This window comes from Falco cherrug, chromosome 5 (genome assembly GCF_023634085.1).
Source record: "Falco cherrug isolate bFalChe1 chromosome 5, bFalChe1.pri, whole genome shotgun sequence".
NCBI classification, from domain to species: Eukaryota; Metazoa; Chordata; class Aves; order Falconiformes; family Falconidae; genus Falco; species Falco cherrug.
Window position 1 is genome coordinate 9,558,742 of NC_073701.1, and position 25,088 is coordinate 9,583,829.

Consider the following 25,088-nt stretch of genomic DNA (forward strand, 5'->3'; position numbering starts at 1 on the left):
TTTGATTAATTATATATTTTATTTTAGTTTTTTTAAAAAATAAACATTCTAAAAAATTTTTTAACTATAATACATAAAAATTCATTAAAATCCACATACAAGATATGCAAACATTAACAGGTTTTGAGAGTGGTGACAAACTTTCCAAGAAGGGGGGGGGGGGGGGGGGGGGCGCGGATAGTGACCACTCTTCCAAGAAATACTTTTTAAACTGTGACTTTTACCTCTGTTAAGAATTCATTTCTGGTATCGAATTCTATAACTGTCATAGTGCTGTCTAAACTATTTTAATGCCAAGAGTTTATATACCAGAGAGCTAAAATTATCAGAAAACCATATCAAAAAGGTGGTGACCCAGATATCACCTTGATTAAATAATATTATTCATTAGCACTTAAGGATGCCTAGCATTTTGCAGAATAAAAACTCATTACATTATTAGACACATTCATAAATGACAGTCCTCCAAAATGAATGATGCCATGAAGCTTTTGTTGCCACCCTCTATTTATAAGGAAAACACTTCCCCAAATCTTTTCCTTCATGTGGCACCTTGTCACTAACCATTTAACTGCTGGCAGCACTGGGATGCAATGGTTTGACTCTTGCTAGTCTGGAGAGGCCAAGTCTAAGACACTGAGCAGGTGACTTAACAGAGACGTATTTCATAGAGTTATTACTGCTTCCTGATGCAGCTGAAAATAATTTTAAAACAAAAAAAGGTGTAAGAAGTTTAGAAGGAAAAAATAATTCACATGACTGTTGTTTTTTCATAGTTTTCACAGCAGAACAAAAAAGGTATTCTAAAGATATTGCAAAAAGGTCTGAACACCACACCATAGAAGCACATGAAAATCACCACACTTACTGGGAATCAATCTATTTGGGAGCCAATGCAGCAGGTGCGGTGCACAGTTTTAATTAACCAGCAACACACTGCAGCAACGCTGGACAAGCACATAAAAACTGTTCCCAGTGTACTGTGCATTTCCAAGTGCTCCACAGAGAATCACACAACACAATTCCACGTGGGAAAAGAAGGCTTGAGAGAAATCTTGGACCCAAACAGAAACAAACACATCCAGAAAAGAAGAGTAAATATGAAGGAAAAGCAACGTAAGAGGCAGGAGTCATCAGCAGCATGCTCAAACACCTTAAGAAAGCTTCTAAGCATTTCCTTTACTAGAGCAGTTAAAACACTCCAACATATTTCTAATATTATTTGTTAAAATAGGTAATAATGCAGCATATACCAGAGATAAAGCAAGCTCTTATTGAGAGAAATGATCACAAAACAATCTCTTGATTAAGATTGATCCACACTCTGGAAAAATATTGTATTAACCTCCCCACATAAAGAAGTTAAGAATAATGCTGTAAGAGGAAAAGAAGCCAGAGATAGCTTTTCTTTCTTCTTCTCTCTCTTTTTTTTTTTTTTTTTAAATCTAAGGTCAAAATAATACCTTTCATTGTAAAAGGGCAGCCACTTTTCTGAAATACTGTTTATTTGTTTGTTTACTTGTTTGCTTTTAGGAGAGACTGCTAAAAGCTTAAGTCAACTAATGTATCTGTTTATAGTTACAATCTTACAGGTACCTGGAGGTATCCATCTAGGCTTCTTGTCTGTTACAGGACTTGATGTATGTAGAGGCCTCCCAATTGGTTCTGACAAACTGCACACCACCTTTTGCGTCGGCTCAGATTTTTGTTCCGTTACGTGTGAAGGAGAAACTACAGGTGATACTTAGTTGGAAAATAAAAGCAACCTTAGAAAGATACTCTTGAGCAGAGAAAGCATCACACTGCATAAAATGATAGATCACTGTACAGCACAAACTCTCTGCACTGAGTGAAATAATGACTGTTACTAGATTGTCATATGTTTAACTATACATTAATACAGTCAGTGCCGTTACACTCTGGAATATCAATTCTGCTTTGAAAAGTGGAACTGCAAGAGGAGAGTATGAGATTATAATTTTTTAAAAAAAAAAATCTCAGATCACTCATTGTTATTTAACCTTTTCTTAAAAGCTATAGTTATATAAAAAGAAATGAACTTCCTATTCACTATTGTCTGTTCTTATTGTAAGGACTGTTAGCTTACTATGAAGAGTTTTTTCTTTCAGGATTGTTTTCCTACTCTCCTCCCTTTATATAGGCGCTTTCATCATAATCCTGCACATTCAGTCTGCCAGTCAAATCTGTCTATTCCTTCAGTGAAAATAAAAGGGACTTTTGTTACAAAGAAGTCTATTTCAAATTCATAGTACAAACTTACCTGTAGTATTAATCTTCGATTTGGGAGTTTTCTTCTCTCTTGCAGCTAGCATCTTCTCTCTTGCTTTCTTTTTATTCCCTTTGGCTTTCTTCTTTTCCAGAGCAAAGTCTTCATCATCACCTCCACTATAATCTGAATCTTCTTCTGACTCCACACCTACAGCAAGGAAAAGGGATGTCACCGTTGTACAGGAAATACAATTTACTATTACACTGCAGGGCCTTCTAATCACATTCTAGACATAAAAAACCAGGATATCTGAAGGACACAGTAGAACAAATTTGCACATATTTGTATGCTGAACTAAGAAAGAAATAGCTTCTATAAAATATTTTGTATTTAAAGAATTCTTGTTCTGTACTATAATAATGGAACACCCTGGTACAAACTGCATACAATAATGACTTTAACAGCAGAATTGTCAATATTCCACGTGTGCAAGATGAAAAAGTTAATTTTTTTTGGCAGGGCTTCTGATTTTTACATATTCTTAGTCATAACTACTTAAAGTGAAAAAAACACTACATCTAATTTCAGCTGTAAGAAATATTTTATAGATTTATTATTAAAAAACCCCAGACATTAGCAAATCTTAAAAATAGTTCTCTATCAACAGAAATATCTGGATTATTCCCCTGAAAAATTATTTCACTGACAATTCCAAAAACACTTTCCAATAAACCTTGCAGTAAGGAATAAAAGAACGGATGCATGCATGTTAACCATTGGGGAACTGATAGAGAGTCTATCATATTCTGCAGGTATACAATACTAGACTGCTACCAGAAGCAAGAGTATGATGCTAGACTGACCTCCAATCATATGTAGCATGGTCTTCTGAGAGTGGAGAATTGGGGGAAGGAAAGAAGGGAGGCGACATACTTTTTAGTAAACAAAGCTAATACTGAAAGCACTAACACCTGACACTAGTCCTGAGTCACTGTTTTGATGCAAACCCCAGTCAACAACTGGAAAAATTAAGAGACAGAATACAGACATGAAATTTTCCTGGACAAAAAGGGTAGAAGAAAATTGTTCTGACATACTGCAGCAAATGCAGAGAAGCAGTATCATTTTTGCCAGTTTGGGGAATGTGTATATATAACCTGTAACTTATTAATAATACTTTTATTTAATAAGTTTAGATTTAGTATCAAAGTGAAAGTAGTATTAGAAGATCCATTAAGGGAGGAGAGAGAAGATACAGTAGAAGCAGTATGCATTTCACTGACAATATAAACAACATAAAATATAAGGCATCACATTCAAAGCTCATCTAAGGAGGGTGTACTTATAAAGAAGAACTTACTGACTACAGACTCTGGCTCAGAATCAGCAGCATGCTCTCCGTCATCACTATCAATGGTCGGTAACTTCTGCTGTGCTGGAATTTTAGCTGCTGCTGTCGTCTGCCTACCATCACCCCTAGGTATGTCATCAACCATAACCTGATTGAGACCTAGAAAACAGAAGGCGGTCTAATTAATTCAAATTCACTGTAAAACTGTTCTCCTTCTCAAAAAGAAGCAGGTGTTTGAGTCCCCAGAATTCATCTGTGATTTTGAAGTATACTATAGAGAAGCATATCATCAGCACTTGGTTTCATGTGATTGGCATTTTGCTCTTTTAACTGACCAAACTGTACATTCTGGTTGTGATAGTTATCAAATATTTATAGGTAATCAAGCTAACAAAATGATAGAAGACCAAAAATAAAACTGGAAAAATGAAATTGTTTCCAATGGCACAGCAAATGTTTTAGTCATGTTTATTTGATGCTTATGCATTATGGACCCATTAAGGAGTTGGGGGTAAGTGTAACTTCTTGAAGAAATAAACTCAGCATCTAAAAACATCATGTCTGTTGCTTTTTCCAACTAACTTTTAGTGATCTGTAACAATCTCATGTAGCAACCCACAGGTTTTCCCATTTTACAACTGCAACCAAATTTTTAATGAAAAAATTGATGCATCCTTCAGTTTTTAAGATAAAGACTCTTTTTCCACTTAAGTGAAAATCAGAAACCAATAGAAACAAAGAAGAGATAAGCTACTTAAATGTATCTTGAAATGCTATTTCTGAAAAAACAAGAGTATGAGAATAACTTACCTAAAAGTTCACTGTCTACACTGCAGTTGGAAAAAAGGGGTCTCCTGTGTACATTTTCTGATTCAGTATTCTTACCTGTTTTAGGATCCAGAAAGCAAAAAAAAATATAATTTAAAATATTAGTATACAAAACCACATTATAAAAAGACATGATACTAAGAAATGAAAATGACTAACATTTTTATCTGTCTCTAATCAAACTATATGTTTGGAAGATCTTACAGAAGAGTTATCTTTTCGCACAGACCATAAAAAGACAGGCACTACCTAGAAATTCTCATTTCCTTCTCATGACATCTTGAAATAAAACTTTCAACCTATTTCACTGTAAAATAAACTGTCATGTTTGAATTCACTACATATAAATAAAGAGTATTGCATTGAACTGTAAAGTAACCTTGTTCTTCTGAATTTTGCACCTCCAGGATATTTGCAGATTTTTCTTTGACAGATAAGGCTAAGGCAACTTCCAAATCCCTTTGATAAAGTTTGTCATCCAAGGATATCCTGGAAAAAAAACCCCAAACATGCTAAATAATAAAACAATGACATGAGTGTTATAGATCTATTTCTGACCTGCTGAACTTTTAAAAATTCAAATACTTTTAAAGAAATTGATATTTCAATACATACTCATAGCGTATCATATTATGAATATCACTTCCTGAAACCATTTAGACAAAGTACACAGTAATATTTAAAGCTCACTACACTGGAAAGTATTATGATTGCAAAACATTGTGTATATATATATAAACTAATAACCGGCATTATCACAGAAAAAAGTTATTATGTTTGCTTGAAATACCAAACTGAAATGTAATATTTATACACACATTTACTACCAAAATAATCTGATTTCTTTTTTCATTGACTTTATATTTTCTATCAAGCTTTAAATACATTCTTTTTTAAAGACTCAAACTTGACTTTATATTTCTGTTTAATGAGTACTTAAGTAACTCAGAATTGTTACCGTTATTTTGCACCATAGACAGAAGACGACAACATCAGACATGCAAACCTGTTTCTGCACCTATGCTGAGCTCTTGCTGGAGTTTTTTTTACAGCTGTAGCAAAACAGACACAGCCCACTACCGAACTCAGGCAAGTTTTCTCAACTGCGTAATAATGTTACCCTTGATTTGCAACTGTACCATTAAAGTTGAAAGCTTTTATTACACTAATATATTAGCTGTTTATTCTCAACTGCTGAAACCCAGCTTTACACAGAGTTGACCACATTTCAACATTTTTTACCTTTTACCAGGTGTCTGCTTTTGTGATGGAACCAATTCTTTGTGTGGCTTTTTTTGCTTCTCTTTTTTCTCTTTCTTTGGTTCCTTGAGCTGTGTTCTGGATTTTTTGCTTGAAGGTGCAGCTATACAGGCAAAGTCTTCATCTGTTTGGGAAAAGGCAACAAGCTTTAATGAGTTTCCCTACATTTTTCCATATGGCCAAAAGAAGTCATTCAACTTAATTTCATTGCACACTGCAAATATGCCAAAGAGAACTTTTGAAACAAATTCTATTTTTAAAGAACACAACTACTATTGCTATACTATCCTTAAACGTATTTTAAATGAAAATTTAACAAGAGCTCTTTCGCATATGCTTTTATTCAAGTAGTAATGATTCCAATTTTTATTACTAATAAGGCAACGAAGCTGCAATGTCCAATGTGTTAACAGATTTTCAGTAACTAGAAGTTCACCTTTTGATATGCTGAACAGCTGTCACTTATAATAGTAATATATGTTATTAAACAGTTTTCAGTTCTTGGTGTTTGGTAAATTGTTCCCCTTAATGACTCCCATTCTTAAAAAAATGCAGGCTGCTCCCCTTTTCCTATCATTTGCATATTGCCTCTTACCAAATACAATGCGTTTCTGCAATTTTCAAAGAAAATTAGAATGCATGAAAACTGTCTTTCTTCCAACTAAGGACACTGCATATCACAGCGCAAAAGATGGAAAAAAGCAATCTTCAGTATTCTCTATATGATGGAGAACCTTAGATAAGATCACGAATGGTTCTTAGGATTTACACTTTTATATTACAAGAGGTCACTTATAAACTAAGAAAAGTCATGCACCACTTTTACACTAAGAATCTGCATTAATCCACATGATTCACACAAGACCTTCAACATTACCTATTTTTGCCCTCCCCTTCCCACCAATTCAAACTGTTCCCTGGATCCTGCAAACAGCACAGAACATAAACCCATGAAAGCAAACAAACACTGTAAGAAAAACGCATCACACCCATTAAGGCTTAGAAGACCAGTTACAAAAACAAACAGCCTGCGGTCTATTTTTCTTATCAATGGAACTCAAAATTCGACTGCTATGTCCTTACCCAAACCCCATCAAGACAGAGCCCTATACGAGAAGGGTTAGATCTAGGCATAGATGATTCAACACCTTCTTTATATTCTCATTTACAGGTTCTTGTGAACTGATAATCAGGAGGACAGGGACCAGCCAATTACCACTGAAAACTGAGGCAGGGAGAGAAACAGATTTTCCTGCAGCAAGACACAGTGTATTCACCAGGTTCCTGACAGACTGTGGTTATACTCTCTGGCTTACAACAATCATAGTCTCCTTGAATTAGGAAATTTAGCGCTGTGCCCAGAGTACTTCCAGTGAAAACTGCAACAGCCTTCTCAATGAACTAATTCATTAAAGACACTTAGATGATATTTTGGGCCACTAATTAGCGTACATTGTTTTCATATAAGAACACACCACTCACCGTCATCTTCCAAATCCCCAAACTGAGAATAATCAACAATTTTTTTGTTCCTGTGACAAAAAAACACACACTATTAATCTTTTCAGCCTGAGCACCTTGACTTGCCAAGACTTGATTTTGGGGTAAATCACATTTTACAAGAAAAAAGCAACACATTTTCAAACCTACGTAGAGCCAGTGCCACCGTACACCATACAGTTATTAAGAATAGCTTCTAGATTTTTTTAAATCTGAAAATAACAGTGCTTTTTGTGGTTCTCGCTGTGGGAGCGTTCTATTCTCCCGATGTACACACCGCCCTAGAGCTGCTACCGTGCCAGGGAATTAACTCCTGGGTCACTTTCGGGGACGTGAAACGCGCTTGCCGTGCTGCTTCCAGGCCGTGCCCTGTGCGGCGGGGCCCCGGGTGCTGGCGTTGCCCCAGGCGGGGGGGCACGGGCGGCACTGCCGAGCCCACCGCTCAGCCAGGGATCGGCCCAAGGGCCGCCACCCGGCGGGGCTGCTCTTCGCGGGACGCGGCCGCCGCCGCCCCAGGGAGAAGCCCCCGCGCTTCCTTCCAGCTGGAAGGGGGACGGCAGCGGGCCCGCCTCAAGCCCGGCGCCACGGCGGAGCTCGGTGCGGGGGCGCCGGGCTGGGAGGGGTCCGGCCCGACCGGCGGCCGCGGGGGACCCGCCCGCTCCCTCAGCGAGCAACGGCCGCCCGCGGCGCGCGCGCCTGAGGCTTTCGAGGAAACGTCACGCAGCGCCGCTGGGCGCGAGCTCCCGGCACCGCGCGAGCTCCCGGCACCCCGCGCGCCTCGGGGCCGGGCGGGCGGCAGCGGCTCGCGCCCGCCGCGCATCCCGGCGCCGCACGCACCTCCTCACCGGCCGCGCCATCCCCGCCGCCGCCCGCACCCGCCGCCCGCGGGGGGGGGGTACGCGCGCCGGTGACGACACGGCTGCCCCGCCCCCTCCGCCCCGGGCGCGGCCCAGCACATTCGCCACAAGGCGGGCGGGTGCCGAATCTGCGGCTCCGGACGTGAAGGCTCTAACGGGGAAGCGGGAACCACCTCCCTCCTCCCCGCCCTGCAGCGGTGCCGCTGCCCGCCGCGCCCCCTCACCTGCCCGCCCGCGACCCAGGTGAGCGAAGCGGGAGGACGGCGCCGCGATGGGGGAGCGGCTCCGGGCCCCGGGGGCCCTGCGTTTGTTCTGCGGGCTTGGCGCCTCCCGGGGGAATAGAGGCGCAGGGGACCCTGCAGGCCTTTCCTGCCCACCGCTGGTTTTGCTGCCGCATCTCTGTCTGCCTTCTTTGGCCTGGGCCGCCGGTGTGGCGGCGCTGAGCCTGTGGTGGAGCTGAGGCCGCGAACGCCGGTTTCGGCGGGGGGCTTGGCCCTCCCCGCAGGGGCACGGGGCTGCTCGGCTGCGCCGCGGGCTGAGGCAGCGGCCGGTGCCCCCCGTGTCCTCCCCGCTACACCTGGCTCTGTCGGGCAGCAGCAGGGAGGCGTTCGCCACATCTCTAAGTTGAAATCCCGTTCGGTGATGGGCCAGGAGACCGCTCTGGTGACCGTGAGATTTTTGTTGTTAGCGTGAAGCGATTTAGGTTTGTTCACAAAGAAAGACACCACACAAAAAACTATAAACTGGTCCCATGACTTTTGCTGTAGGAAATATGCTTTTTTTCTTTAGGTTTCTGCTCTTCTTCTGTTTGGACTGTGTCTTTTAGCACTGGGGAGGTTTCCCTGGGGAGATCCAGCTGGAGTAACATGTCTAGCTTTGCAGGTAATCCTCAAAAAAAGAGGAATTAAGTGAGATGAGGAGCCCTAGTCGAGAGAAAAATTACTGATATGGGTATGTGCTCCCCTCCTGTGTTTTCATTCTGTAGACAGTTCTTTTGCTTTTCTTTTGGCTTATTTCTAATGGGACTATTTAAAAAAATAATGACAAATCCTAAATCAGGTTACAAAGTGCCAAAATAAGCTTTTTCTGAAAGTGATTGCAAACTTCCACTCCACCCCAAAGTCTACCACCTGCAGAAAGGACAAAATAAAATCCTAGGGCACCGTGAAGGACTTCAGATTCTGAGACCTGCATGGCAGCAGTTACAGTGAGTCAGTTAAAGTTTGTTATTTAGTGAGGATTCCTTCTGTCCTGTTTCTGCTTTTAAGTCAGGAAGCTTAGGACTTTTAATTTGTAAGAGTTATTATCCAAATTCATATATTGGATACACTCAATTATAGCTTAGCATTCAGTGTTTTGAAAACTGGTATTTATGTTTCAGCCTCAACATAGGTATTTGGAAGTCAAAATTGAGAAGTGTATCTATGAAAAATTTGAGTGTTTAAGTTTTCTTGCCAGAAGCTATCAACAACATTGTTTTTAGTGAGCATTGTTTACTTAGGTTTTTACAAGAATGTAACTCATGTTATTTTCATTTCCAATGCAGGAAATCAACTCAAGAAGATGAAGCCTAATAAAGGAAAGACCTGCACTGGGGAGAGAGACTATGTGTACAAATTTAATGCTGGAAATCAACATTTAGTGCTTACTGTGCCTCTCAAATTCCCAGTGCAAGAGAATATTAGTCATTTGCATGGACGTCTAATGCTCCTGCACAATCTGCCATGCTTTATAGAAAATGGTAAGAATTGATTTCTTGAATTAGTGTCATATATCCATGTCCACAAGTGTCTTACAACCTGTTTTAAGAAACCAAAAGAAGGTGTTTATTAGAACAGTCTTTAATAAATTGTTTTTAAAACAGAAGAAAGGTTAAATAAAATTACTGTCAGTACTAGTAAGGCATCCAAGTAAAAAGCTTTTCAGTTCTGTTTCCTAGATGATTAATGATGCTTCTACTGACATGTTTTGTTGATGGACCATTCTCTTCTTGTTACAATAGACCTGAAGCAATCTCTTAATAAGTTCATAGAAGAGGAAACTATAAAAGATTATGACAGAGAAGCTGAAATGGCTCTGGAAGCAGTGAAATCAGGAAAAGTAGACATAAACCAGCTGGCAGATACTTGGGCTAAAGCTTATAAAGAGGTAAGATTAAGGCTGAAAAGTTAATGTTCAGGACTTGCTTTGTGAGTGTGTGTGTTTAGGTACAGACAGAATCGCATCTGTGAAGATGAAAAATTACACTGAAATTCACTTTTGCTGATCAATTCTTTCTATCTGAAAGTGATCATTAAGTCTTTATCTAACAAGTTCTCAGTCAAGTTTTTTCCTGAATTTGAGTCAAAAGATAGATAATTGAGAGGTATGTAGCTAGTGGTATTAAAACAAAAATAGACTTGAGGGTTAGTGCATTGGAATCGAAGCAAGAGATAGTAAAGTGCTACTTCTAAGTCTCAGTAATAGCAATGAAGACCCCTCTCTCCCCTCGGAGAGACTTTTTGGCTCATTTTCAAAGTTCATGTGACTATTTTACATTATTATAGCAGTGATGAGGCTTTGCATGTGTTCTTCAAAATATAGGAATGCAAAAGAACTGGAGGGGTCCTAGTGAACACAAAAAAAGAATGACAGAAACCGCAGCATCTGAGGAAACGTTTATAGGAATTGAATTTGCTTATCATGGTATATAGAAGGATGTTGTGAAAAATTCCAGAGCACACATCTGTTATAAAGAGAATTGGAAGCAAATCATCTACGTTAATGCATGTTAACAAAATGAAATTAGCTTAGCCTTTAAGAAGGAAAAAATCTGTATTGGGTGAGCATGGACATATGATAAAACACCGAAAGAGTTTGCAGTCTTCTGTGCTAGCAGTTTCTGTGAACAGGTTAGCCTGAGTGCAAGGGTTAGGATTAGATGATTTCTTGATGTTTCCAGTCTACACTTCAATGATACAATCTCAGTTCGTCAACTGAATCTGATGGAAATGATTGCAAAAGTAAGGAGTGTTTCAGTATAAAGGAGCTTGCAAAACTAGCATCTTTGGGCCATTCTTTGTTCAATAGAAATGGCTTTTCTTAAATTGGTGCTGTTTATCAAATTCTAGTGACATCAGTTTAGTCATGCTTTCTAGCAAAACATTTTTGTTTACACAGCTGGTGTTTTGGGCCCTATCTAAAATTCATCAATTACAAATATTGTTGTAGATGTTATTGTTCTTTCCAGGTTGGTGATGGCTCAAAATTGGTAGTTCCTTATTGCAGTCAGAACCTTAATGTTTCTGCTGTTAGTTGCTTTGAAAGAGAAAAAAGCATGAAAAGGGGGAAAATGTTAAAGCTCAAGCAGAATACAAAAAGCTCAAATTAGGAAAGATAATTAATGTATGTTGAACGTTGTGCATGCTTAGTTGGTTTTGCCCCACTGTTGCACGGGATCTTTCTATGTCCTAAAAGGTACCATATGCTTTTAAGTCTCTTGTAACTTTTAGACAACATTAGAATATGCAAAACCTGAAGAAACAAGCTGGGATGAAGACTTTGCAGATGTTTATCATGATCTGATACATTCTCCAGCTTCTGAAATGCTGTTAAACCTGGAACACAATTATTTTGTTAGCATCTCAGAATTAATAAGTGAAAGAGATGTGGAACTGAAAAAACTACGGGAAAGGTATTCCTTTTTTTTTTCTTTTTATTTTTTCTATCTTACTAAATATTGGTGCATGCCACTGGGTGTATACAACTCATAGGACAGCATGTGACAACTTGTATTTGTCTGTGTAAACCTATTTTAGTTGTGTTTCCCTCTTTAAAGTCGTTTAATACTTAGTCTGTATTGTTAGAGTCAGCTATCCTATATTTCCTCAGTTACTGAAAATAATAAAAACCAAGGTTATCAAAGTACTGTAAGGTTTGATTTCCGTTATTCTGTCGACGTTGCAAGTGGTGTGGCAACGTAAAGTGCTTGGGATATCTGGAAAATAAAGTATATGAAAAGATGAGCAAAAGACTTGAACCAGCTTAAGTCAGAAGCTGTTGAATTTGCAGTTTAGGAAAGCCTTTGCAGGATCACGTGCTTCCGACTGATTGAATGGTTGCAGGTAGCTGTTTTCTCCACAAGAGGGAACACATACAATGCAGGTTTTTCTTTCCCACCCCCGCACCCCCCCTTTTTTTTTTTTTGTTTTGTTAGGGTGACTAGGCTAAGGAAAATGAATGCACCCAAATACAGATATAGTATAGATGCTTGTGAGGTGCCTGAGTGTTCTGAGTAGGTCTGTTTTAGCAATGTAGGTGGCAATATTTCTCTTGAATTGTGTGTGTTTAAGCTTACGTTATACAGTGTGTACCTGCTTATATGGTTTCTTCTAGACTGAGTCATACGTATTTCTAATTTGTAGATAAATGTTATCAATAATGTTAGCAAACATTTTTGCTGCTTATTGACTCTTCTCAAGTATGCATATAGAAGAAAGAGCACTTAATCCCAAGAGCAGTAATGTAGAGCTCTTTTGTGATATAGCTGTGTATTGACTCCAGTGGCATTTATCATATCTATTTGTCATAATTGAGAAACTCCATATGGTCAGTGGCAGCTGAGACTATCCCAGATGAACGTAGGTGGTGTTCTGTTTACACAGGAGTTGGCTTGGAATCCCTGCCCCTCAGATTTGTTTTGTGGATACTCATTGCTAAGTCTGTGTTAGGGTAAATCGATTCCTTGCTGAAGAAAGGGCTGAATGTGTGTGAAAGAGTAAGTGAAGCCAGGGATTAAGAAGGCTAAGGAGGGACAGGGTATTGGATGAACTGATGATAGCAGGGCAGCCCTTTAACTTCAGATCCAGGTCCCCTTGTTGAGTGTTGTTTGAGCTGGAAGCTTATCTGACTATTAAAAATAGATGTGTTTTATCCTACTTCCTGGTGTTCACCTGTCTGCATCAACTGTGGTTTTGGTGGGATGAAGGCAAGGGACTGAGTAGGTCCATTTCAGAAACTCTCCTAATGATAAGGATAGCAAAGTGCTACATTAGAGCATCTGGAGGTACTGTCATACCATCTTTTGAGTATCTGTGAGTGCAGGCTTTAAATGCATGAATTCCAATTCCAAAATGAGCAGATGGACAAGGTGATGTATGACATATCTTTCAGCTATGTGTTCAGTTGTATCTCTGCTTGTGATGAGCGTTGACCTGCTGACTGGTATAAAGGATCATTCTGTTGGTAGCTGTATCAATGTTAATGGGTATTCTTCTGCCAGTTTTTTTGAAAAGGTTCCTTGTTGCATTTGCTTCTCTTTCAGACAAGGAGCTGAAATGGATAAGGTGATGCAGGAGCTAGGGAAATCGCTAACAGACCAAGATGTAAATTCATTAGCAGCTCAGCATTTTGAATCTCAGCAGGTAAACTAAGTTCAGTGAACTAGAATGTCATACAAATAATTGTCTTAAAAAGAAACCCCAAAACACTCAACTATCACTGATGTTTTCTTAGGATTTGGAGAACAAATGGACCAACGAATTAAAACAGTCAACTGCTATCCAGAAGCAAGAATATCAGGAGTGGGTGATAAAGCTTCATCAGGACCTAAAGAATCCCAACAACAGCTCAGTCAGGTATTTAATTAAACCAAGAGGCTTCTGTCTGTCATAGTTCAAAGGATTTGCTTTTATATAATCTTTATTTCAAATTAGCCATTTAAATAGGATAGTCACAGCACATAAACCATCATAATTAAATATTTTATTTTTAGCCGTTTACTTGTAGGCATTTATTCATTGTTTAATGTTACAGCCTTTCTTTACCAGAAAGTGTTGTAATGCACTGAACTACAAGTTGAGCTGAATACGGTTTCCTCCTATTTTGCCTTTATTTACCATACCTAGCTTTAACACTATTTCACAAGGCTATCTGGTGCTACCTAAGGATGTTCTGTAGAATAATTGTAGCTTGATAAATAGTAACAGTATCACACGTTTTGAATTAACAAGCCTCTTTTTTTTGTTTGTTTTTGTTTTTTTTCATGTATGCATCGCTGGACAGCTAAAAAATGGCAATGGCAATTTTTAGTGTGAACGCTTGTAAGAGTTGAATGAAAAGCTTTCTGATTGAGGAAACGGCAAGGAAATCAAAATTTGTAACTTGGGGAGATCCCTCACCATTAGTAACCATCTTTGCTACTAATAGGAAAACAGAAGTAAAACCTGATGCTTTCTCATGCCTCACATTAGTAGAAGAGCCTGTCTGAGTAGATTTAGGTGGATGCAGTAAAGAATTTCAAGGGAAACTACACCTTTGAACAAAGTGGATGCCAGTGATAAGAGGGAAAAGGCATGGATCATAATGCATGAAGTATTTAATCACTTAAGTATTTCCTTCTGGGTGAAGGAAGCTGAATGTGTGGAACATGAGGGAAGAGAGAGAGGAGGGGAAATATATTGGAAGATGATGCTGTATAGATTTCTCACTACTTTCCTCAGAATTTTGTTGTCTGGAAATTTGTTTTGGAAGTCTTTTGCAGTTCTTGGGTTTATCCCAGAATGTTCTAGGACTGCATAGCTCACAAGCAAACTGGCCTCTTTCTAACCTAGTGAGCAGGTAAAAGATTACTGCAGTAGTGACAGTCTGTTCAAGCTCTAAGCCAAATCCTAAAATATTTTTCTACATAATTTTCTTGTTAGCTTTGTCAGGTTTTTTTCCACGAATCTTTAAAGGTAGTGACGTTACAAAGGCTATTCATACTTACCACTGTGAACCTCTTCCAATGTGCTGGCCTTCTACTGTGATAAGACCAAGATGAAGCTGCTTGGAGCTGAAAGCTAGAAGAAATGGACTGCTAGAGGTCCAGAGTCAAGCTTCATAATTTTGGATGCTTATAACAGATGTGAAGTGATAGTATTTTAGTCATTGTACTCACATACAGTAGCAGAAAGCGTGATATCTCTGTGTCGAGTCCTGAAAACTGTAGGCCCCTAGTACGTTTGAAAATAATGCACGGGAAGCCTATAGTAGGGCAACTAGAAACTTGAGAGAGATAGAAAAATGTGTTCCATACACCTCTCCCTTTTATGTCTATATACATCTTTATGCATCTAGTTGCTTAGGGATGTGTATATATATTTATTAATGGTGTATCTCAGTTCTGCCTCACCACTGGGCATTTGGAATTAGTGGAATTGCTTGCAAATTTATAAAACACTTGAAGATGAGGCACTTTGAAAACAGATAAATTTTTAATTAATGCAGAAACAAATAGGAGAGATGTTCATGTTCTTTTGTGTCACAGAAACAGTATTACTTATGTTACTTAATACCAGATAGATTAGTTTAGGAAAAAAAAATTAAAACTGATGTCTGAAATACTTCCTGCTTGTTTGAACACTGTGGCATGTTTCGTTTAGCTTTTCTTAACCTTCCATTTTGTATAGAGAAAAAATAAATGTTTTATCTGGTCACTTCATGATTAAGGGTTTGGCTGTTATAAATGGGCTGAGAAGAGGTGGGTTTTTTTCCTTTTATTCTTATGTTCTTATTATCTTATAACTAGGTACTGTGATTTATTTTTATTTTTCAGTCTCAGGATGCTTTGCAAATGAGCTAGTTAATGTAAATCTAACAGTGGGGTCTATTCTTCCTACTGGTTTGCACCTGGAGTATTGCATGCCAGAAAACCCTCCCATGAATGGAGTTCATGCAAATAGGTTGTCTCTTGGTTTCCACAAAGCAGCTGAGAAAACATTAGACGGTTTTCACACAATATTGTTGGTCTTGAAAAGAATTAGGATGAACTTCTCAATACATTTCTCATTATTTTAGTGATGAAATTAAGGTTCAGCCCAGCCAACTGAGAGAATCTGTAGAAGGAAATGGAAGAATTTATGAAGAGCAAAGGCTGTTGGAAGAAAGTTTTACTATTCACTTGGGTAAGTAAACTGACACTAAAACCAAAGATGATAAAGGATGCTAATAAATAATGTATTTTAGCTATGTATTATTTACAGTATTTAACTGTCAATGTATATCGTGTATACAATTTGTAACTGTTTTGTATTTGCTCTTTGTTTGTAAGAGAAGTACAGTGTGTGTAAACTGTATCAAACAGTATTAGCTACCTGAAATATACATAAAGGAAAACATTCTAGAGGCAAGTTTTTGTCCACTCTAGCAAGGTGACTAGTATAGAAAACACACTAACATCAGAAGGCGTAGCAATTAAAAATCATATTTTAACTTATGTTTGGTAAGAAAACATGGGTATTAAATTCATTTCCCATGATCAATTAACAGAAAAACAGATACTTACAGGTTGGGGTTTTTTTGTTTATACGATAGAGGCTTCTTGTGCTGTCTGTTCTGACTACATTAGTATTTCATCTGTAGCCTTATAATAGGGATCAAGGCTCATTTCAGGTACAGATAAGCCTTGCTTTGTGACAGCATGTGAAAATACTTCATTTTTACTCATACTTTGTAAATTACTGATATGTATGTAAAACTGAATATATGGCTAAGAACTTTCTTTGAGTACTGTTGATTATATTTCCCTTAGATATTTTCACAAAACAAGGGAGCACTTTGATCCTTGTGTTTTACTAACAATCCTGAGTTTCCTCTTTTACTGTATGTATTAAAATCCTTTATATTCCATACAGGAGCTCAGTTGAAGACTATGCATAACTTGAGATTACTGAGAGCGGATATGTTGGATTTCTGTAAACATAAGCGCAGCCATCGAAGCGGAGTAAAACTTCACAGACTTCAAACTGCAATGTCTCTCTATTCAACTTCTCTCTGTGGCCTAGTTTTACTGGTAGACAACCGTATCAGTTCATATAGTGGCATCAAAAGAGGTGAGTCCTCTAACAGTGTGTATTGTGTCAGTGAAAACTAATGTTACTTTACTTGCTGCCTTCTCTCAAAAAAACATATTCCCTGTATAATTAAAATTTACTGAAGACCCTAATGTTTTGTTACCTTTTCACAATACCATGTCCAAATGCAGAAAGAGATGGATAAGGACGGGGGACAGTGTTGTGCTGTGGTATGCTGTTATCTCTCTCATCTCTTTCCTAGGTTTTGTGTTTGAGTAAAGAACGTTTAGAGTGAACGCTTCAATGGTGATTTCCTTGCCGTAGACTGGCTTTTTATAGGGGCTTCTAACGCTTTAATGTCAGATGAGCATGCTGAAACCTATTTGCAAAGATGAAAATGAAATATGCTAAGACTTTAAATCGATAAGTAAATGTATAAAAATACCATGTGCTTTAAGTATCTGCAGCACTATTAATTCAATTTAAAATGAACAATAGGAATATTACTTGCCTATTCCTGGAAAGCTTAATTAGTAGCCATTGTAAATGCATGTCTTTTAAGTAATGGGACACTATGATGAAGGTGGTTTGTATCAAGGTTAACCAATGAAATGTGTTCATTCCAGTTTTGGTTACTGAGGCTTTCTCTGGGCCACGTTATTGACTTTTCCACCTTCCTCTTGATGTTTAATACCAAAATATTTACATTTGAAATGTCTTTCTGACTGGAGCCACTATTACTTGTCACTGTTCTTGTGTACTGTAAAAAAAATACTTGGGTTGATGTTCTCTGAAAACAGTGCGGAGTGAGGCTTGTAGCAAGAAGGAAAGGGAAGTGTACCAGTAAAAACTGCAGTTGTATTTGTGCTGTTTATGGTTTCCAAGCTGCTTAATTCTGACAGTTTTGTTTCACACTTGTACTAATTTTAAGTTGCTTTTTCTCTGCTTAAATATTTAAATTCATAACAAATAGAAGATTTATTTTATGCTATGTCTTGATAAAGGTGATAAGACAGACATTGAAGTAATACCGTTAAACACAAAACTGCATGTTCTAGACACCAGTTAGATCTTGCAGCCACAGTAGAGGGGAAAATAAGGAACTGTATCACAATCTAAAATATAATCCTCAATAAATTTTCATTTCTTTGAGTTCCAAAGGAACTTGACAGACTTCACTGTGGGCACGTTCCACAGCTCTCTGTACCACTGTTCTTTTTAAAAACGTTGCAGAAATGAATGTGTCCATGTCTCAGTTCCTCTCACGTAATTAGTTGGATGTATTACTTTAAACCATCAGTGAATGTCTGGTTGTACTGAGACCCTAAACTGCTATAGGTGGCAACTGACATTTGGGTACACTTCGTTAAATCCACTTTGTGGTGGCAGTGGTATCTTCTGACAGAAGAGCAGTAATAAACACCTTTGAGAGGAGACTTTGCTCTTAAATTGTAAGAGCTGTTTGTTGCAAGAGCACTAATCGGAACCAGTTCTCCTTCCTAAAAGGCTCTTTAAAAAGATAAATATGCTAGGGGGTTCAAAGGTTCATAAATTTGCTATACAGAAGACCTTTAAATAATAAATTGATGCTGCTGTTTAAGTAGGGTGTTGGTGGCTTGTGCAGTCCAAATTTCTGGGTTGCAAAAGTGCAGACACAATTTTCTGCTTCTGTTTTAAAGCTGGGGAAAAATGTAAACATCATAACCTTTATTTTGTGATGGGCTAGAAGCTCCCTCAAACCTCTGTGAGATTTTCAAAGATGGTTGGAATTAATTAACTTCATGTGAGTGTGCTACTTATCCAAGCATTTTACATTGTTTTGAGCAACACCAATCACTCAGCAAGCACTGAATGGAGGTATGAAGTCCTGCAATTTACTTGGTTAACCTTGTTTGTTTAGCTCTGGCCTGAGGAAGCCTAGGAATGTGCTTTGTTTAGTGTACTTTGTTAGTTTTGTTGTGTCTGGCAAACGTTTTGAGGTTGCATCTTTGGTAAATCTGTTACCCATTTGGTTCAATTTGTCTCAAAATTCAGGATGTTTGTCGGGTATTTGCAAGATTGAAAACCATGGCTACAATGTTTTCTGTATTTCTTGTAACGTGTAAAAAGCAACTATCAAAATATACCTTTGAAATTTAATTTGGACACATCTCTAGAAAACAGCCTTGAACAGAAGGTTGAATTTACATGTGAACTTTCAACATGCCAATTTAATTCAGACTATAATTTCTAAGCTAGATAAATAGTTTATATAATTTATGCATTGCCTAGCTCAAGTCTTTAATATTAGGACTTTGTGGGGCTACTGTGGCTCAGGTTTCGAGTAGGTGTAGCACACTCAAATGATAAACTAAAACTAACGTTAATTTTAATTTAAATATCAGAGATTTTTCAGTTGTTAGTTTCAATTAAAATGTCTTGTGACCTTGTTTTATCTCTATACACACGGAAGATACAATCTTCTGGAATATGAGCCTCTTCCTCCCTTGGTTTTGGACATCATAATTTAATAAAGCCTTTTGAAAATAGATTTTATGGTAAGAGACTGCATGTAAAAAGATAAAATACATTAAGATTTTTCTCTCTGCCCTGCCTGTTCCAGTTGCAGCCTGTTCACAGGAGTATATGGTGCTTTCCAGATAGGCAATCAGAATACATTAAGAACTGTAAGGAGGATTAGAACAGGTACCTCAAAGCAGGAAGTAAGTAGCAATTGTTTAGTATAGTCCAGCTCATTGCTAATAGCTTGTTTTGGCTCCCATTGACTTGCTTGGAGAAACGGCTGGACATTAGGATAAGAAGCTTAGAACACCAATCTCAGAGGCAGTATGTTATGATCCTGATTATCAGTATAATATTTCCAAGTCTGACGTAATACTTATCAGCAAAAGGAACTTGCAGCTCTCTTCAGCTGATGACACTTTTCTTTAACTTTCAGATCTGTGTCTTGGGAACTAAAAGGAAACAACTGTAATTCCAGCTTTTGAGATACGCTATTTATGATTTTCGTTAATAGCTCTCATTTTTCAAAACAAACTGGAATGCTGTTGTTGCTGTTGGAAGTGTCTGTTATGTATATCTTAATAAAATATCACAGATTGAAGAACTGTTAGTAATAAGGCAGCATTTGTAAAGCACAATTGCATTTTAATGTTCATATATTATTGCTCTTATTTTGGTGGGAATTTTTTGGTCTGGGTGGTTTTGTTTGAAAAGCAGCAACACTCAAGGTTTGGGTTTTTTCTTCCCCAAGCAATTAATTTATTTCAAAAACTGTTTTGGCTCTGCTGTAATTATTTTAGAATTTAAAGAGGAGTATAGCAGGGCTTTATCTGGTTTGGGGGGGTGGGGGTGCCTTTGTAACTGGCTTTGCTTGAACAGTAGAGCAGAATTATGTCATGTTCCTAACCACAGCCTTTCAACATGGATTTTAATCTTATATTTTTTCCTAGATTTTGCAACTGTTTGCCAAGAATGCACAGACTTCCATTTTCCTGGAATTCAAGAACAGCTTGAAATTGTCCAGAAGGTTGTACTTAAGGCCAGAGCACAGCGTAGCAGTAAGTCAAAAAGACATTGTGGTTAGTGACAACCAAAATTACTTTCCTTGAAATAGAATAGTGGTCAGCTGAATGTTTATGGTTATGGGCAAGTTGATTTCACTCTTCTTCAGTTACCTGACCTATAAAATGGAAGGATCAAGATTATTGATATACTGAGAAATCTGCATGAAATTCTCTCCTCATGGACAGCATGTTCACATGATGTTTTTGCTGCTATAACAGGTGTAACTTTACAAAAAAAAAAAAAATTAAATTCTGAGTCCTTAGGTTCTGATCACACTGTCACAGCATGGGAAGTGTATAGGGCTATTGTGCTTTCCTCTGCAGTTTAAACTGCCTGTAGCAACATAGACTTTATCTGACTTTACATTTAAATAGAAATAAAAGAGTAAAGCTTTAAAAATTGCAGGAAAGGAGTTATGACTCTTTCCCTTCCTTTAAAAGTGAACACTAAAGACTGAATAATAAATTGACTAAATGTGATGCTTTTTAGTGCTAACCAAATCCTTCTGAATGGTTTACTTTGCATTTATATTTACCAATGGCTGTGAAATTTTCTGACCACATGGTGTTAAGGTTGTACTTGTACATCATGAAACTTTGTTTTCCTTGCAGAGAACTACTTATGTGATTTAAATACCTCAGTAACATGAATAGATTCATAAGAGTACATAGAAAAACAAGTTTTCTTAGGAACCTGCATATTGCTGTAGTCTTGAGGAAGTAACTGAAAGCTGGTTTTATACTGTTGACATGTAAATCTCTAAAATTTTTCTTGTAATACTAGGAACAAATGTGTTTAAAATAGTTGCGTTATTTAAAAAGCAATGGGAAGGTTCTACATTGTTGTGGGGGCAATTTGGAAAGTTTAGTATTACATCTGAGAATGTTGTGTTTTATCCAAATGAAGAGGTATCGTAGGATGATTTAAGAAAGTTACTGCTTTGAGATAGAATTTGGTTCAGTGTCTATTAAAGACAGCAAAAACAATTCCTGTGCATCCCTCTGCTTTTTGGGGACTTCATGGTAAAAATTCAAGCCAGATAGCATCTCAGAATATCGAAGTTCCATGCCAAAGCACAATTAACAGACAGTGTATTTAATATATGTGCTGTGTATTTATATACAGAAAACAAAAGTAGTGGAAATGAAGAGAAACTGAAGAATATTGAACGAAACCAGTCAAATATTTTGCCAGGTGAGTTCTGTTGCATTTTCCCCCTCTTCTTAAAGCAAGTTGTGTTTTATAGATGCACATTTTTAGCTCTGAAGTCAGAATATAAATCATAAACTAAACCTGAGTTGACCTCAATCAGAGGAGAAGGATGTTCTTGTGGCTAAGGCAGGGAACTGGGTGTCAGGACATCTGGTTTCTATTCCCAGCTTTGCCACCGCATCATGTGGCTTGGGGCAAATCACTTCTCTATGCCTAAAATTTCTTTTCAGAATTTGAAGATGAAAAAAAAATCTCTGAGCATCTTGGGGAAAAGGTGAAACTGAAATACTAGCAACTAATATTGTTTTTGAAAATAATTATATATATATCACTGTTGTGATACAATGAAGCGTTTTAGAAGTTTTTTTTTTTAACTTTGAGAATGTACAAATCTGTCCCCCTCAAAGAGGAATTATCTTCTGTATGTATTGTGATTTTCAGTAAGGAAAGTTTCTGTGGAATTTGAAGACTAATACACAGTTGTAGGGGGGAGGAGTTAAATCCATACAACCCATGGCCGAATAAGAGGGCTTCTTAAAATTGCCTTCATGACTGTCTTAGATCTTGTTAGTATAAGTGGATTATAAATCGGCTTAGGTCCTTAACAGATAAATCCAGGTCAATCTTGCTGCAGTGGTTTGTGTATTGCTACTGTTAGATGATCATTGCTGGGCATTACTATTTCCTTAGCAGTCATCAGAAAAGCATATATATCTATTCTTCAGCTGTCCTTGTGCAAAGGTAGTATCTTAACTTAAACGACCAGTGAGAATGGGTTTGAAGAAAGGTGTTTGTCTGTTCACTGAAACAGTAGGGATATTGCATACTGGCTTTTCTGTTGACTCTAGTATAGAATTTTGATCTCCAGTGGAAAGGTGAGATGGAGACACCTGCATTTTGCTGCCCCTTACTCTTTCTCTACCTTTAATAAATGAATATAAAGTCTAAAAATGCCCTCACCAAGATGTCTTGGGTAACTTTTTTGAAAACAGCTCTGTAACTAATCTTGCCATTGTTAATAATTAGAATTTAAAATAATTTATTGATACGTTAGTCTTCCAGTACGTATCTCAGTTGTTATGTAACCCACTATCTTTTTTCCACAGACTTTTTGCATCCTTTATTTTAACCCATCCATTTTTGCTATTTCCGCCTCCCACATCTGTCTGCAATTCAGTGCTTACATTATATATTTTGAGTATTACACCTCCTCTCTGTTTGTTTTTGTTTCATGCTATATATAGATCATATCCGCCTGTACTGGCACTGTTATGTCTTATTACACCAGGTGTCCCTGATGCCAGTGAAACCCATCAAAGCAGGGAAGCGAGTGTAAGATGAATGTAAAACAATGATATTCCAAGAGATTTTAGATCAGTTGGTTTCTAACTTTTTTTATCTCCTTATGTATGTGTTCTGATCTCTGTTGTATATTTGTATTTGCCTTTGTCTTAACTGACCCTATCCTTACATAACCTAACAAATTGTATTTCAGTACAGGTCACTACCATGATAACTTGCCTTCTTGGTTTATGTTGCTGTGTAGGAGAATTCTACATCACGCGCCATTCAAATCTCTCTGAAATTCATGTTGCTTTTCACCTCTGTGTGGATGATAACGTAAGATCTGGTAACGTAACTGCTCGGGATCCTGCAATCATGGGACTGAGAAACATTCTCAAAGTTTGCTGCACACACGACATTACTACCATTAGTATTCCTCTGCTACTGGTGCATGATATGTCAGAAGTAAGTAAATGTAAAGATTTGGTTTGTTTTTATCTTCTAGGATGCAACAAAAGAGATTTTCTCAAAGGGTGTTTCATGCTGGTTTAGGCCAAATAGGACAGTTTATCCCAGTCACATACTCCTGCCACATCATTGTGCTGGCCCTCATATCTATATGGTGACCCAAATTAAGGAACTAAACCAGTTAAAAACATTTCAGCCAGCTGAATCACTTCAGTTTTTTTTATTCCTGCCCCTCATTTTGGACACTTCCTTGATCCAGCTCAATTGTACCAGTATTAATGAAAGATGGGACCGCATGCCTGGAAGTCTCTGGCAGCAGCTCTTTCTTAGAAACTAAGACTTCAGAGTCACTGATGTGATAGTGATACTAGAACCCCAACTAATTGTTGCTAGCTAGAAAACCTTAACAGTAAGTTTTATGAGCAGCAGAACTAGCAAAGCTTGGCTGGGAGTTCTGTATCCCCGAACACTACTCTTTACCTTCTCAGCCCTACGCAGCAGCACCCAAATTCCACCTTTTGCTGTGAACTGTCTCCTTCATTGCCTAATCAACTGCATCCTTAATTCCTATCCCTGTTTCCTCCCTAAGCCCCCCAAATACCGACTAGGCAAGAAGCAGCATATTGCTGAGGCTCTTTGTAGATACAAGTGTGCTTTACTTATTGTGCTGAGCTTTTGTATTCTCTTTTTCGGTGGGACACTAATGTAGCGCTTGCCTCTTACTCAACTGTAACTTTTCACAGTGCACACTAATGTAATACCACTGAAAACCTCTTTCCTCTATCACATCTGGCTCACAAGATACTAGCAGAGAAGAAAGGGGATGGGAAGGAAGGGAGAGAAGCAGTGGACAGGTAGTACAGCCATATGCCTCACCTCCTTAGGAGGTGAAAAGTCTATAAACTTAAAAAAAAAAAAAGGGGGGGGGGGGATAAAAATAAGATAATGATATTACCAATACCTTTGCATGGATAACTGTAGTCTGTTGTGAGGAGATTTTTAAATAACCCTTTGATTTTTCACTTGTAAATTTCAGTGCTGCCTTTCCTCCTTTGAAAATGCCTGACTTAGAGCAAGATAAAAGCTCGCCAGTGGATTACCTCTAACAGTGACTTTTTAATAACAGAATTTGATTGGAACGCAGTTCCAGATCTTTTACAAGATCGGAGTCTATTATTGTGAAAGTGCAAGCAATGCAAAACTTAAGTGTCCACTAATTAAGCTCCTAAAGGATATAGTTCCATACATAAAAGTAGACTTTTAGGAACAGATGATGTTAGTTCTGAAATTTTTCATTTCTGGTATCAAGACCTTTTTTGGGGCACAAATGCAAGTAACCAGCTTGCAGGACAGCAGCCTGGATTACTCGTGGGACCCAGTGACTCAGTTACTGTGTTTCATAAATTTATTGACCTTTTTTTTTCCTTAAGTTGCCATTTGACTATATTCTTTTTCTCCTTTTTTTTTTTTTCTCTTTTCTTTATACCTTGCTAGTTTTAGCTTTCATTTGCTTATCTGTAATTTAAAATACAAATAAAACACAAGACCAGGTGTTCACATGCTTTTGAGTGTGTTGTTGCTTGGATGTGTGAAGCTGAAGAATTACCTTCTTGTCTAGCACTGGATTCTTAAAAGGTCCTAGTAAAACAGTTTACCTTTTATATTAAATTTCACGTCTCTGTAGAGTAAGCAGAAAGTGACCTGTACGATAAGTGTATGTT

General features: G+C 38.0%; 2 protein-coding genes across 8 annotated transcripts in view; one reads left to right on the plus strand and one right to left on the minus strand.

The window, feature by feature from the left end:
* On the minus strand, positions 1–8,142 carry RAD51AP1 (RAD51 associated protein 1). Of its 5 annotated transcripts, none has more exons than XM_055711364.1 (10): positions 8,015–8,142; positions 7,152–7,201; positions 5,652–5,793; positions 4,789–4,898; positions 4,392–4,466; positions 3,591–3,740; positions 2,282–2,437; positions 1,597–1,743; positions 869–1,054; positions 560–695 (listed from the first exon to the last, which is right to left on the minus strand). In XM_055711364.1, the coding sequence occupies exons 1-9, from the start codon at positions 8,125–8,127 to the stop codon at positions 918–920; spliced, it is 1,080 nt and encodes a 359-aa protein (XP_055567339.1). In that variant the 5' UTR covers positions 8,128–8,142; the 3' UTR covers positions 560–695; positions 869–917. The 5 variants fall into 5 exon arrangements, with proteins under 5 accessions (XP_055567341.1, XP_055567340.1, XP_055567343.1 ...); XM_055711367.1 differs by having other exon boundaries at positions 8,007–8,105; XM_055711366.1 differs by lacking the exon at positions 869–1,054 and having other exon boundaries at positions 1–695.
* Positions 8,134–25,088, plus strand: part of C5H12orf4 (chromosome 5 C12orf4 homolog) — a 22,485-nt gene continuing 5,530 nt past the window's right edge. Inside the window, exons 1-11 of one of the 3 annotated variants that reach the window (XM_055711362.1) lie at positions 8,134–8,269; positions 9,573–9,767; positions 10,029–10,174; positions 11,518–11,699; positions 13,329–13,428; positions 13,520–13,641; positions 15,842–15,948; positions 16,678–16,875; positions 20,289–20,417; positions 21,529–21,597; positions 23,162–23,364. In XM_055711362.1, coding sequence (XP_055567337.1) covers positions 9,590–9,767; positions 10,029–10,174; positions 11,518–11,699; positions 13,329–13,428; positions 13,520–13,641; positions 15,842–15,948; positions 16,678–16,875; positions 20,289–20,417; positions 21,529–21,597; positions 23,162–23,364 — 1,434 coding nt within the window. In that variant the 5' untranslated portion in view covers positions 8,134–8,269; positions 9,573–9,589. Of the gene's footprint in view, positions 8,270–8,856; positions 8,978–9,572; positions 9,768–10,028; positions 10,175–11,517; positions 11,700–13,328; positions 13,429–13,519; positions 13,642–15,841; positions 15,949–16,677; positions 16,876–20,288; positions 20,418–21,528; positions 21,598–23,161; positions 23,365–25,088 lie in introns of those variants that run through there. The other 2 variants (XM_055711360.1, XM_055711361.1) reach the window with 2 other exon arrangements.